At 43.1% G+C, this 15,304-nt stretch overlaps 2 protein-coding genes across 3 annotated transcripts in view; both read left to right on the top strand.

Annotated features, from left to right (window-relative positions):
* LOC142576135 (Fanconi anemia group J protein homolog) overlaps positions 1-2,946 on the top strand; it is a 53,017-nt gene extending 50,071 nt beyond the window's left edge. The window contains exons 20-22 of one of the 2 annotated variants that reach the window (XM_075686096.1): positions 1,589-1,719; positions 1,936-2,000; positions 2,370-2,946. In XM_075686096.1, coding sequence (XP_075542211.1) covers positions 1,589-1,719; positions 1,936-2,000; positions 2,370-2,584 — 411 coding nt within the window. In that variant the 3' untranslated portion in view covers positions 2,585-2,946. The remainder of the gene's footprint in view (positions 1-1,588; positions 1,720-1,935; positions 2,001-2,369) is intronic. The other variant, XM_075686097.1, reaches the window with a different exon arrangement.
* A 118-nt stretch (positions 2,947-3,064) lies between these two features.
* PIG-L (phosphatidylinositol glycan anchor biosynthesis class L) lies at positions 3,065-14,045 on the top strand. The gene is made up of 7 exons (XM_075686098.1): positions 3,065-3,546; positions 7,996-8,095; positions 9,163-9,253; positions 9,345-9,412; positions 10,180-10,211; positions 10,304-10,434; positions 13,656-14,045. Exons 1-7 carry the CDS (start codon positions 3,315-3,317, stop codon positions 13,776-13,778), a joined length of 777 nt encoding a protein of 258 aa, XP_075542213.1. The 5' UTR covers positions 3,065-3,314; the 3' UTR covers positions 13,779-14,045.
* Positions 14,046-15,304: the final 1,259 nt, after the last annotated feature.

Below are 15,304 nucleotides of genomic sequence, written 5' to 3' on the forward strand. Positions count from 1 at the left end.
CCCAACATAGAATTCTTTAGTCTGATCTTTGGACAAGGTAAAATTTATAGTGACTGTTAACGCATTGTGTACAATTCTGCAAGGGCTGCACTTTCTTCCTGCTATCTTGACGAGGTGTGGTTCTTATGCAGAAACAGGCCTTTTGAGTCCAGCTTTCGCAGCCATGCATAATGCCCATAATCCGTACACACGAAAACAGAGAACATTATTGTTTTCATGATGCATTTATTTGTTCACACACTTGATGATGCCCGTACGGTCCTCACCACAGTCGCTGTTGCCATTTCTCAGCCTCGGTTCGGCAGCACGCTTGTGGATGCAGTCATCTTCCCCGCCATGCATTCAGAATCCAAGCTCAGAAAAGCTGCAGCGACTTTATGTGCAGTAATTTTTTTTTTCTTTTTCATTTCCAATTTTGGGTTGCCAATTTCTGGGTGTGGCTTTTGTGCAGGTGCCGCCAAATATTATATGAACCTAGAACATCAGATTACCATTCTAGAAACCTCATAGCGTTTATTTTGCGCCAGAAGGTGACCTAGTTGCAGAGAAAAGCTCGACGAAGTGGGCCGCACAATTGTTCTACAGTTCAAACCACTCATGATTGCTGTGGTAATGTACAGAGGTCTCTGAAGCTCTGCCAGCTATATAAGAGGTTAAGCTCTATCGGGCAGCACAACTTGCCTCGAGTCCAAGGCGCACTTGGAGCAGGCACCACATCCCTGTAGATAGATCTGACTGGCTGGTGTGAACATGGAGCATCAATCAGTTCTGTGTAGAAAAATCTAGTAAATGTAACTAAATGGCGTTTTCTTTCACCTTACCCGCCGTGGTTGCTCAGTGGCTATGGTGTTGGGCTGCTGAGCACGAGGTCGCGGGATCGAATCCCGGCCACGGCGGCCGCATTTCGATGGGGGCGAAATGCGAAAACACCCGTGTGCTTAGATTTAGGTGCACGTTAAAGAACCCCAGGTGGTCAAAATTTCCGGAGTCCTCCACTACGGCGTGCCTCATAATCAGAAAGTGGTTTTGGCACGTAAAACCCCAAATATTATTATTATTATTATCTTTCACCTTCTTTCTTTCTTTTCTTGCCTTTCAGAAGCTCATACAGGAAGTGCAAACACTTTTGGACCCTTAGCCAGAAGCTGAAATATGTTGAAATAGGAAATACTAATCTACTTTATTATCAGTGGCTGGCTACAACTTATCATGTATAAACAGCGCATGTTATATTACGGTGGCTCGTACTATATTTTCATAGTGGCAGCTATGTTTTTGGTAAAAGTGATGTTAGTGCATCGTGAAACACTGGCCTGTTGCTTTTGTTTCAGTTAGTATGTGCTTGCTTTCTTTGTCCCTGTAAGAAAGCACAGAAGTTTATGACATTTCAAGCATCTCGGATCTTATTTATTTATTATTGTTGTTATTTTCTAAAAGTGCGTGGGTATTGATTGTATGTCGAACTTGTTTCGCACTCATCTGTCTCAGGCACTGCATAGCATAAAGCCTGTGCACTGCGCAGTCTTTGTTTTTTGCTTTGCATGTGGAACGCAGGGTTTGTTATGGATGCCTGCTCTTCGTCTTTTAGGTTGACCTGAAACGCAAGTATAACGACCAGCAGCTGAGGTCTGGCCGGCCAGTGATGAATGGAAATTCTTGGTATGAGACGCAGGCATTCCGTGCTCTGAATCAGGCCCTGGGGAGATGCATTCGGCACAGGTGACTTGCTTTGGTTTGCGTAGACATCACTATTTGTCCATGCAAAAGAAATAGTCCATGGCCCATAAATATTAACGTAAACACTTATTAATCATACTCTGATGCACCGCAAGAGAGATGCCTTCACTCGAAATCAGTTGTAATGGCTCTGTACCGAATTAAAATGTCTACAATTTGTTCTTGCCTCACCATTCCCTGTTTCTCTTACTTCTGCAGGGACGACTGGGGTGCCTTGATTATAATAGACCACCGTTTTTCGCAGCAACCAAAGTTTCAAAAAGGTAACAAGCTAATTAGGAAAGGACAGCATGGCAACTCTGTAGGTACAGAAGTGAAATTTCAAATGAAAATGTTTGCCTGGTTTTGTTTCTTTTTCTGTTGAGAGGCCTCTGAGAGGGCAGTTTAACCACCCTAGTCTGGTTTAGCATTTTGATTTGTGTCCCTTTAAGAACAGAAACTGCTTCTTATGACAGGAAAGACAAAACCTGCAGCATCAATATCTGTACAAGAGCTGTATCCTGTGTCATTTAGCAGTCATTCCATGTTTGCACTGTTTATTCACAATGCCTGTACAAAGGGACATTTACTTAAGGCTTAAGCAGGAACAGTTTTTACACTCAAGTGACCATACTTTTTGTTCCCTTTTGCAGCTCTGTCGAAGTGGATTCGGGAACAGTTCCAGTGCTTTCCATGCTACAATGAAGCCATTGATTCCCTGAAGTCATTTATGGAGTCCAAAATGAACGCAGCCAGGAAGTTGTCCTGTCCAGCAGGGGAAACGTCAAGCATGTCCGTGGACCAAGCAGAGCCCTTTGAACTCTCTGATGATAGCAGTGAAGAAATGTTCATGTCAAGCATGTCTTGACATGGGCTTGGCAGTGTCAGCCTGTAGTCACATTGGACTAATGACCTGTCTTGTGGCTGCATTCTTGCAGCAGTGACTGTGATCTGCGTCGTTTGAAGTAACTTAATACATACAGATGTACATATGTGCATGGTTTACCCAGAATGGTGAATATTTGTGAACATTAAGATATTGGCTGTGACCAGAAGCTTTGCTTCTCGTTGGTTCAGCTTCTTACCATTTTTTTAAAATGATTTTAGAATTGCATCAAATCGCGGTATAAATTTCTAACATTAATTTGTGTAATTTTATCCTGTATGTTGATCCTGAACGCTTTGTTTCGATTATTGGACGCAGTATACAAATAAAAAGTATCCACTGTATTTTTCGTATAAAGGAATTCGTATCGCACTTTACGTGTGCGTTAGCGCGTCGCTTCTGCGCTTGCAGTGCGTACGCGCATTTCGCTACGGTTGGCCCGTAGCCTCCCTCGTCTGGCAACGTGAATGACGTCCAGCAGCCATTTTTTGAAAGGACCTCGGCGTGCATGTGCCGACAAATGTTTTGCTTCGAAAGGTCTCTTCGCTGCGGCAAACCGATGCTCGCCAGCGACAGAGCCTTTACCGGCACGCGCCGGTTAGTTATGCCACTCGGCGAAGCCTAGCGAACGATGAACGTAGCGTGCGAGCCTCGTATTCCTTCGACGACGAGAGGCCGGAGATAAAGTGGTTTCGCGCCGAGCCCGGTGGCCATGGAGTACGGGTGGTGGTTGTCGCTCGCTGTTTTTGTTGTGTCGGTGCTGCTTCTGTTTTACCTGTTCGTGTGTAACGTGTGTCGACTGAGGACGCGCAAGAACATTGGTTCTGTGGGGAGGGTGCTGCTTGTTATAGCGCATCCAGACGACGAGTGCATGTTCTTTGGTCCGACCGTGCTCGGGTTGCTGCAGCGGAAATGCGAGCTCCATCTCCTGTGCCTTTCCAACGGTGAGCCCCCGTTGCGCTGTGTTATGCTGTGCTTTGTAGTGGTGCCTCGACACGGTGTGTGCGTGTTGCGTGCAGTGACTTTTCTCGTAGCTGATTGTATTGGAGCCAATGTTTGCGGACGACGACCTCGGAAGATGCAGGAATGTCGGGAATGGGCGCGGTTTGTACGCACTGCTCGCCGCAGAGTACCCCGTCGCTCGTCCAGAAGGGCTGAAAAATACTTTGTAAACTGATAAACTTGCGAAGTAATTGGAAATCAGCTTAGTACTAAGCATGCCACGCGAATTGTTTTGTTACAAACGTCGACATTCGCGTGACCCGCTTTCTCAGCTGAGTGTATGCGTGTATTTACCAAAAAATTACATGAGTGGGCGTTTAAGCAGCACCAGTGGTATACAAGATGCCTGTAAAAGATAACCCACTTCAACCAACGTCTCCGAGTGGTGGTGTATAAGGCGAGCGTTCTTTAAACCTGTCGCATTGGAAGCATCGTTTTATGCATTAATTCTCATGGCCACATAGTACATAGTAGTATGTGGATTGAGCGAAACTGTCACTACTGCTCAAGCTTTGTTTGTAAACGAAATCACTCTAAACCTTGCTGTGACTGACAAGATAGCTTCAGTGCTTAATGAAAAGCATTCTTAGTAGCAGTTAACAGAAGTACCGATAAATGAACTTGTGCTGAGTAGCTAATGCTTGCGCATTCAAGGGCCATTGCAGCAGCATGCCAGAACCATATTTTCTGTTTTTGATAGCTGGTGAACTGAAGATTCTCTTAAAATATGCCACTCACATTGTAGCTTTGAGAGTGTGTACATAAAGTAACATATTAAAGAAAAAAAACAGCACTAAATAAATGAGGACAAAAAGAACAGGTACAAAGTATGTATGTTCTTTTTGTCTTCGTGTCTTTAGCGCTGTTTTTTCTTCAAGTATGTCAGACCAACAAGCCCACATCAAGCGCTGCTGCATGGCATAACGTAAATAATTGCTACAAAGTGTTTACAGCTTGTAATACAGCCACAACGCTTCTGGTGTTTATCGCAACAGCTGGGCAGGGTTGGCTTTCTAGCAAATAATTAGATTGCCTTTGGAAGCGTTGTAATTGTTGATATTGTTGAGACTGACATTTCCATTTACTGTTCACAAGTTCCAGCATGATGTGATGAAGGTGTGGTGATGTGATTCTATTTCAGCCCAGGTAAAACAATCATTCCTATTGGTTTATGTATACATGGCTTGCATTGGTGTCCTTGTGGCTACCATCTTGGTGTATTAGCATGTTGGCAAGCTGTGTAATCAACAAACGTGATAGCATGACAGATGCGCCCCGTCAAAAAGCAAAACAATGTTTGAGACTGTGGTGCACTGATGTCGTCACAGCGTCCATGTTTGGGTGCTGGCGCTGTGAGAAGCTGCAGTCACGATGTCATGGAACGACTATCTATGCATAAACTTGCAAAATAATTTACACGAGTTTGTACTGTCATGTGTTTTCTCAGTAGACAACGTTCAAAGAGTACGGATGCACATTTTCGAAGTCGTGGAAGCACTTCCTTGTGAAAGGAAGAGGGTTGTAGAAGCTTTCTAGTGAAAGAGTTCTCTTTTCCTGATATCTCGTGGAGTAGTCACTGTTGCATAGGAGTTAAAGTACTGACACACATCTTTATTTAAAGTTTTAGAAAGGACTGCTATGTGCTTCTTGCATATGAAAGGGTGACAGCAACTTAGGTAGGAAGTTGGGAAACACTTGAAATGTTTAAATTCTGTACTAAATTTGATCTATAAATCCCGTGGCAGGCATCATTGACATTATTGCATTGTAATGAAAGATGAAAACTCACTGCCATTGTGTAGCAGTAAGGTTAGTTAGACTACATTGCTCATAAAAAAATATTAAACAAGTGTTGCGTGCTTTTCTCGCTGCTCTTGCATGCAGCAATCGCATGAATGGAGTAAACCTGTATGTCATGATTTCATGATGTGTTCGCCACCTGGGTACCAAAACCTGTTTATACTTGAGTACTGAAATTTATTCGTGGCCCAGACAAAGAGAGCTCCCTTTGTTGAAATGTGGGCTCCAGAAGACTGTGGAGACATCTTGTTTGACTGCCATTGATCACTTCATAGAAACTAGTACAGTGGAATTTCGTTCATACGATTCTGCATAATACATTTTTTGGGATAATAGTTATCTTTTGCTGGCCAACGTTCCATAGGAGCAGTGTATTTTCATACGATTATTGCAATTGCATTTTTACCTGAAATTGGATCATACTACTGTAGAAGTGAGCTTTTACTGGTATTTCTAAAGGTATTAGCTTTGTATTCCAGTGTACTAGCTTAAATAACATTCGAACGACTCATGAGCGTGTTAAGCCCCAGCCACACTGGAGGAATAACGCACGCGGCACGCTGATGGCGGTTAAATGCTGCTGCGGCAGTGCGACCACACTGACTGGTGGTTTGCCGCTGCGCAGCTCAGTAAGGAAATGGCGGCTTCTTTTTTAAAGCGAAGCTTTCTTCGTCTCTTCCTTTGACTTTCCCACTGCTGCTGCTGTCTCGCACACTGCGTCGGGGGGTGGTTCAGAGCGTGTATATAGATGACAGCCACGAGTCGGAGAGGAAAGGCAATGGGAGAAACTCATTTTCACCCACCGCATCGAATGTGCACTATGCCCTCTGGAGCTCCCTGGCCATCGACAGTACATTGCTGCTATTTCTGAAAAATAAAAGCCATGCAAATATGTCAAGCGGGAAACTTAGGCAGGGCGGGCAGAAGCAGAGCCGCATTAATTAAAGCATACCGCAGAGTTCAAGAGACACTATGGAAGCAGTCAACTGTCAAATGAACACTTCTGTGCCCACCGTGGTAGATTTGTGGCTATGGCATTGCTAGATGTCGTGGATTTGATCCCAGCTGCGGCAGTGGCATTTCATCGGGGGTGAAACAGAAAACGCTCCTGCACTTAAATTTTGGGACACATTAAAGAACATCACGGTGTCAAAATTAATCTGGAGTCCGCCGCTATGGTATGCCTCAATCTGATTGTGGTTTTGGCGCGTGCAGCCCCGTAATCCAATTCAAGTTTAATACTTCTGCCACAATGTGATGTGCCGTGTGAGGCAATAACAGCACTCAACCCTCTCGGAAGTTATAAAATATGGCACACAACAACGCCTCAAGCAAACACCTCTCCCTGTGTGTTATGTGTGCTATGCAGACAACCGGCAGTGGTGCACACGAGGTAACGTTTAACATCAACTCACCACTCTCATGTTAGCCTAAACGTTGAAGAAATTAAGCTTTAGCCATCAACATCACCACAAATTATCGTCAGTCAAAGCATCCAGCATGGAAAGCTTCGCTTACATCGGTTCCCACAGTGCGTGGGATCTGCATAATTTTTTTTTTCCAGAACTTTTTTATGGACATTGAAAAGAACAAAGTTCAACGCAAACTGACAAGCTAGTTTAAAGTTGCTGAATAAAATTGGGTTGGCTGCTGTTTGTGTGATGTCGAGTGATGCTGCTCCGTATAACATGTTATGCGGAGCAGCATCATCCAATGCCATACAAACCTTTGCCATTGAGTTTGTCACCAAGTACACCTATCTTTATACTTTTTGGAACTTTCTTTGGATAATGATTTTCAGATACATTTTATTTTCCGGTTCCCTTGAAGATCATATCAACGAGATTCCACTGTATGTAGAAAATTATCTAGGGCAAACTGACTCTTGCTAGTATTTTTTTTTTTTTTAGGATTTAGAAGGTTTGGACTTCATTTAACATTTTAAAAGTACGGGGCAAGTCGAAAACGTCATGTCAGTACTCCTTTAATGCTTGGCAGCGCATTTAAAAAAATTTTTGCCACAAGTTTAAAAAAACAAATAAAAGAAATAAAAGGTGTAGAACAGTGAGGTCAGTGTACACTGGAATGTAGGTCATAGCAGTAATTCCCGCTGTGCTGCTGTGTAGGGCTTCTCTGCTGTGCAAAATCTACATATTTTCTAGAAATTGATGAAGAAAAATTCTTGTTGCTTCTGGTTTGACGTGCTGTGGTGCCATCTCTCCGCACCTTGAGAAAGTTTCCAAGGAGCACAACTCCCTGGTAACTCATCTGTGGGCCATGATGCACCAGACGAATGTGACAAGTGACCCATTGGTGCGTCTTCACGTGCAGGTGAAGACGCACCATTGAAAAAGAAAAAGAACTGCCACAGTGAAAAGAGCTGCCACGGTGAACATGTGTATTTGTTACTTTAGGCCCACTGCCATATGCAACTAGGTGCTTTAGTACACTGTGCTCATCTTGCTTTCAGATACGCATCTTGTCTGTAGAGAGAGCTTCACAATATGAGGAGCCAACCTTGATGTGGCTTTACTGTGCACTGTAGAACCTGCACACAGTCAACTTTAACACAGTGTTGGTAATGTTTGCAGGCAACTACTACCACCAAGGTAGTGAAAGGAAGGAAGAACTATGGAGCAGCTGCGTTTCCCTGGGGATCCCAAGTGAAAACTTGATCATAGTACAACACAGGTTTGTGTCATTGAATCATCTGAAGGTAGTGGGAATGGCTGTGAGGAAATGCACTAATGGAAAAAAAACTAAATAATTTCAGACTGGTAGGTTGCCTTCTCAAAGCTATCTTTGTCATATTTGGCGGAAGAGAAGACTTAATGGGCTCCTTAACCACATCTGGCGTTTCGAACACACTTTCAGTAAACATGAATCTTGTGCAAAATGCCCTGAAGACCAGCTTAGGCAAACATGGCAGCACTTAGTGGAGCGGGTAAGCCACAAATTAAAAAAAAACAGTCTCCAATCTGGGCTTTTCCGGTCCCCTCTTTGCACATTGCGACATCGGCAAGGTCATGAGTGTGATGTCAATAGGGGAAAGCTGTCGTTTGGTTGATTAATGAGGAGGAACAAGAACGTCAACACAAGTCAGCTGTTTGCTTTGACAAAGGAGGGAAGGGGGGGCTCTTTCCCACTGTGTGTCGCTGATCTTTTCATGAAGCTTCCATTCAGTCGATTAGTTAGAAACATGTATTATAACTTCTTTCAATATCAGCGTCACTTGGGAACTACATTTTGGAGTGTGGAGGCGCAGAGGGCAGACGAAATGCAGTTTTGTGCGTGCAACGTGTCCGCTGCTGTATTTATAATTATAATAAAGTTATATCATTTTATAGAATGCATTGCAAACCAAGGGAAGGGAGGTTAAACTAAAGGCATCTCATCACACCAAGGCAAAAACTCGGCCTCCCCTCAGAAATTCAAGGACACACACTTGCATTGTCGCACGTGCAAGGTTATGTACAGTGATATCGTTTGCAAGGACACTATAATTTGGACAATTTTTACATGTTGATGCATAATAACAAATAGCATGTACCTTAATACAATACATCTGAACAGTACAATGTAATACACAACACGTTTAACTGCAAAAACAGTAATGTGAAAAAATTCGTTGTGATGTTATAGTCCTTTACATCAGCATACCATTTAGTGAGCTTTGAGATTTTGTCATTAGTTCATTACCTTATGCAGTTTGCCTTGCTGCCATTACTTTTACATACCTTTTCTGTTTTCTCTTCCAGCAACATGCCTGATGATCCAGAGTGCATGTGGAATTCAAACCTTGTGGGCAGGATTGTGCAGAAATATGTGAAGTGCCTCGGCATAGACTCTGTAAGTCTAGTCGGCTGTATTGGCGCAGTAGTGAAGCCAGAACTTCATCTCTTATCATCGCAAGCATTTATAGACTACTTGCACTTTGCAGGTCATCACGTTCGACCAGTCTGGAGTGAGCGGCCACCTTAATCACATAGCAGTCCACAAGGGTGTCATGTATGTATTAATGCCAAAGTGCAGAAACACATTTTCCACATATTTAGTGGACGTGCAATAAACGTGTGCAACAGTAATGTCTTGTTATAGTATAGCATGCATAAAGTACTAGCTCTCTGGCTTGGTACTGAGGCAGCAAAGCATGTCTTAGTCTAAACCTCAGCCAAAAAAGGTGTTTCCTTTCACATTCATGCCCCTTTATCTCATAATCGAAAAGAAGTCCAACAAATTTAATATTTTATCTCAGTTAAAACGAAAGTTAGGTTGGAAGATATAATGTAAACTATTCTTTTCACTCATCTATATTCTTATCATCCACTGCTCACGATCAGCTGATCCTTGTGATAACATAGGCAGAGCCTTGCTCAAATCTGTGACAAAAGCGCAGAAAGGAATAGAATTGAAATACTGGAATCTTTACATTATCTTGGCCTTTATTTCGTCTCCTTTCCATGGCTTCAGCATCTGTTCGCATCTTATGATAGTAAATTCCCGAAGAGTAATATGCATTAGCTTGCTCTGAATGGCCAGCTTATTGTAGTCATAAGAAAGGTAGTGCACAACCAAAGCCAATGAACAAAGTGCAGAAAAGGAATAGAATTGGAATATACTATAATTGTTGCATTATCATGGCCTTGGAATTTGTTAGCACCTCATGATAGTTAAGTCCCAAACCAGTAAAATTCAGCTTGCACTGAATTGCATAATCTTGTATAGTTTTAGTGCAACTGTGCGATGATTGATGCACCATTCTTCTTATCTCTTAGGGGCATACTTAAAAAGGACCTCGCTCCCGCAGGTAGGTGTTGACAAATGCACCGTTTCAAATTTGGAAAGGTTTCTCGAGATATGCTTCCCTGATTACCTCTTTCTTTCATCCCCAAAACAAAGGCTGCAGACTTTTTGTACTCGAGTCGGTGAACAAGCTGAGAAAGTATGTTGGCTTACTGGACGTTCCGCTCAGTTACCTCCTTTCGGAGCACGCCTACGTGCTGCCCTGGAGCATGGTGTCCCTCGTCAAAGTAAGTCTGATCTCGGGATTACTATGCAACTTTGAAACTTGCTGTGAAAACCTGAATCCGCAGCTACAGTTGAGCCTGCTTGTGTTATCAGTGCCATTGTAATGTCACATTACTCCGTGGCAGAAATATACATGCCCTCCGCCCAAGAAACTTCAACGATGGCGTCAGCGGCTGGTGTGAGCACTGCAAATCCGCTCTTGTTTGCACCCTCTGCTTCTACTGCCCCAAGTGTAACTTGTGTCATGCCAGGTTCCAGTGTGAAATAGAAGCGGCACCTTGTCACTCTAACAACTGGTCGTAGAAGATTTCGGAATAGAAAAGTTGTGGTATCAGCTGTAACTAAAGCATAAAGTATTTGTCAGTCACAGATAAGAACCAGTGGTGTATATATCGGATCTTGGCTTTGTTTGGGAAAGCATAATGTAGTATGGCACATAATGTGGCTTTTAAAAAAAATACCAGCAGTGACAAAACACGCCAAGTTAAGAGTCGGAAAGGAAACTATTATTACCGTGTATAATTCATGTGTTCACATGTCACATTAAATGTCACATCTTGCAAAGGTTAAACTGACATAGTGACCACATTCAGGTATCATCAGTGGCTGAAAGGAGGGATCATGTGCACTGAAGGTGAGGCTTATCTCAAGGTTTGTCAGTGAACAGAATGCTTAATTTATAGCCTCATAGGCCATTCCTATGTCCTTCGTGTTTGTCATGTCTATCGTACTTGTAGTTTCTGCTACAGCATCGGCGTGATGGCAGAATATGTGGCAGAACGCCACAGTTTTACCATTTAGTGCTGTGGATATTTGTTATTCTCAAAACTCGTGCGCTGGCCATGTGGCTGAACTAGCAGGGAACCTTTGTGTGACATGTTGCTTTCCACTGTGCTGCCGGAAAAGACTGTACAAATTCCTCCCTTGGTTACATTTTCTCTTTCTATTAGGGTGCTGGCAGTATAAGAGAGCATGTGCAATCTCCTTCCATCCTAATATTGTCCTTTCCATTAAGATTCCGTTGCGAAAGAAAGATAGTGGAGATAGCACAACTAAGAGGTTCGTATGTGAGCACTTACGAGGAAGCTTTAGCTGGGACCCAACTCCGATGTGGCCTATTCGAATGCATGTAAAATGCAAAAATGCTTTTCTGAGATAACCCCTGGACCGATTTTAATGAAATTTGTTGAATTTGAGAGAGACAGTTAAATTCTACAGACTGTTGGAAGCGGAATTTCGATTTAAGGCCTAAATTTTGTTAAAAGAATTTTAAAGAATTTGCATGTTTGAAAAAAATAGATGCACAAAGTTTATAAATTAATAGCTCTACATCAAGAACAGATATCACAGTTCTGTAAATGGCATCCATTAGATCATTCAGAGCGGATAAATCAACATGTCAGTCTATATCATGTGAATTTGTACGTTGTGTACAGTGGTTCTGCAAAAGCTTTATTTCCATATTACTGAATATATTCGGATTCATGTGTTACATATGAATTTTGTCTGCTTTAGATGCAATATCAGATGCAATTCACAGAATTGTGATATCATTTTTCCTTCCCGAGTTAGAGTTGTAAACTTGATAGTCTCATTTTCTGAAAAATTTCGATTTTCGCCAATTTTTAGTAAAGAATTCATGATCTATATCAAAAATTTGAAACCAACAGTCACTAGATCTTAAGTTTTTCTTTTAAATGCAACAAACCCCATCAAATTTGGTGCAGTGGTTGCTGAGAAAGACGAATTCTCCTTTTACATGTATTTACGTAGAAGCTCCCAAGCTAATGCTTCCTCTTAAGCAGATAGAGAAATTTGCGACGCTTAACTGGATTGGAGCTTGACTTTTGCAGGAGATGGGAAAATTGGCCAGTATGTAGCAACATTGGCACAGCGGGACTGTGGCAGAATAAGTGGACTGGCTGGTCCCCTTATATCAAAGGCCTCGGCACTGTTTTGCGTCGGTGCTGCTGACCCACACTGAATCAGGCCCAGTGCAGCATTCGTAATACACCTCCTTGAAAACCCTTGAATTTGGAAAAAGAGAGTCAAGGGTCCTCGAAAAACCTTATATATAGTACATGTGAAAACTGGGGGTTGGGGGTGACTTTTGAACATTCGAAATGACAAACTCCGCCGAGGGGCTATGCCATGGACACTGTCCATTGGCAAATAATCCTAGATATCTTCTTTTGAGAGTGTCACTATACATTTGTAATAGTGACACGTCCACAGCCATCAACGAACAGGCTTCGTTATACAGTGCGGCCCAACTATCATGCACCAACATTTTAAAATATGCAAATGCCACATAGCTGGACAGAACCAAGGTGATGATCTTTGCCGTCGCTTGGAGATACTCGGATAATTTATTTTGCATTCTGCCTAATTGATCAATCAATTTCTGAAATATTATAATTAGATGAAAAGCATCAATGAGAAAATCGTAGGGCAGCATAAAGAACTGTCGCTACAGCTTTCTGTTGCTCAATATGCGCTACATAAGTGTTTTTCCGAGCATGAAAGAAGCCTGCGAATACATGCAAAATAGCCGCGCGACTGGCCGCTCGAGGCACTTTGTGCGTATTCGTGGGCTTCTTTCACGCTTGGAAAAACACTTTTATGTAGCACATATTGAGGAACAGAAAGCTGTATCAGGAGTTTTTCATGTTGCTCTACAATTCTCTCATTGACACTGGTTGGTACATGTTATAGTAAACGCTGTAACAGTAAATGGGACAGCACAAACCATAGCAACGGATGAAACTCTGTACCAAACATCTGTTGTGCATAAGGCAGTGTGTAAAGGCACTGGAAAGGAGAACAGAGAAAGAAGCAAGCAGGGCAAAATACAAAACATAAATTGGGTGCCGCTCCTAAATGCGAAAGAGGTGAAATTTCTTTGGAATGCAGCAGCACGGCCAGTGCACTCATCTGTTCCTTCCACTTGTCCTGTACCATATGTTATTAATCTATTTAGCTACCACTGTTCACACTAGGTCTCTTCAATTTGTCGTTCCGGACTGTCCTAGAAGCTGCATATGCCAGCATTCATTAGCTGAAGGTGGAGCCTTGAGCAGTCCTGGACGACAAATCGAAGAGGCCCACTGTCTGTCGTGTACTGAATTGTCTGCATCCACGATGTTTGGACCTAGTGCTACTGTGCCGTTGTGTACGCCTCGCCAGACTTCATCAAACCAAATGTGTGCCGTGGGTTTCGCAGGTTGCACTTCACAAGCACAAGAGTCAGATGCTGTGGTTTCGTCACCTGTACAGCTGCTTCTCTCGCTACATGGTCGTCAACACGCTGTCAGAAGTTACCGTCGACCAAAACAAAGACAATTGATAAGCGAGTCTTACGGGAAAGACAAACACTCTCCGTCCTATTACGCTCCTGTTTTTCCCGTAGTCAACCAAGTACCGAGGCTGCGTCCACTTTAGTCGCAGAATACTAGTACTCAAGAAATCCAAGCGGCCAGCAGTGTTGTGTGCTGGCTGATGCCATAGGTTAGTGTTATTGCTTTTTTACACAATTGATCTCTCTGGTTGAGCTGTATCATGTTCAACTATGTTTGAAGGAGATGATACAATAAAGTGCTCAATATTTTTCGTATGTTTCAAGAAACTTCCTGTGGTGTATGTCAGTCTAGTGTAACTTTGAAAAAAAGGTTTTAAGTTGGTGTTTGCATGCAGAAAATGGGGGGGCTAAGAAAGTTGTAGCGATGCCCGATCCCTCAATTCCTCGCAAAGGAAGCTTCATGATCAATTATTCGACTGCAAAGCTTGCTTTCTGGTGAAATTGGCTTGCCACACTGAAAGCCGGGACTGAAGTAATTTATTTAACTGGCGAAGCCTGACTGTGGTGTCTTAGCGTAGGGGGCCGCTAGCCCGATAGCAGCAAACTCGGACATGTGAACGCCGCCGTGGGCTACCGATGATCGACTATATTGCACAGTGCACTTATATACATGACATCACAGGCTACAGATCACGATGCCATCTCTAATGGCGTCGCACAAGCAATGCCAGTATAGAACACTGACGTAACAAGTGGCCGTCCTTCCTGGCAATTTGTCGCAACCAGATAAATGTCTAGTTCTACAACAAGCGTTGTAATCTTGGCACACAGATGTCTACTGCTACTTTATCCCCGTTAAAATTTGCTCCTAGCAGCGAAACACCCCATCCACTTGTTTTGCACAAGCTGTAGTTCTGCCAGGCATATTATGTGCTACACAAAATTCCCGAGTGAAAGAATCGAATTAAAAAAATTCCGGTGTCGTTATGTGCCAAAACCACAGTTTAATTAATAGCTCACACCATAGTGGGGAACTCCAGATTAATTTGGACTTGCTGGATTTTCTTAAAGTATGCACAGTGCCCGGCCGTTTTTGCATTCTGCTCCCATTGGAATGCATCCGCTGTGGCCGGGATCGAGCTTGTGATCATCAGTTGCTGATCATTAATCACATAGCTGCTGAGCTACTACCGGGCTAGGTGGAAAAGCGGAATACCATGAAAGCTGTGGGATTGGCGAGAAAGGCATATAACACATAAACATGGCCTAGGCTGTACCATCTGTTGAAAAAATTCACAGGTCAAATCAAGCCAGAACAAATAGATACCTAATCCAAGTGGCACTGCCGTTGCTATCTCTAAATCTATGTATGGGCATAGAGGTGTCTTGGGTTTTGTTTCCAGCAGGTGCATGTAGTCGTGCTGCAGATGGTGGTCACATGGGAGCAGAACATGGAACATTTTGGCACTCCATCGTCTTCTGTAATGCTATTTGTCGCTTGGCTCCATGTAGCAGACAGCTAGAGCCCCAAAACATTCTGTCTTAGGCTCCCATGTGACAAACCTTCTACATTC

This window comes from Dermacentor variabilis, chromosome 3, assembly GCF_050947875.1.
Source record: "Dermacentor variabilis isolate Ectoservices chromosome 3, ASM5094787v1, whole genome shotgun sequence".
Lineage (NCBI taxonomy): Eukaryota > Metazoa > Arthropoda > Arachnida > Ixodida > Ixodidae > Dermacentor > Dermacentor variabilis.

Coding starts and splice junctions, on each gene's coding strand:
- PIG-L (XM_075686098.1), top strand. CDS start 3,315: ATGGAGTACGGGTGGTGGTTGTCGCTCGCTGTTTTTGTTGTGTCGGTG. Junction 10,212..10,303: donor AAAGGACCTCGCTCCCGCAG/GTAGGTGTTGAC, acceptor CCCAAAACAAAG/GCTGCAGACTTTTTGTACTC. Junction 10,435..13,655: donor GCATGGTGTCCCTCGTCAAA/GTAAGTCTGATC, acceptor TGGGTTTCGCAG/GTTGCACTTCACAAGCACAA.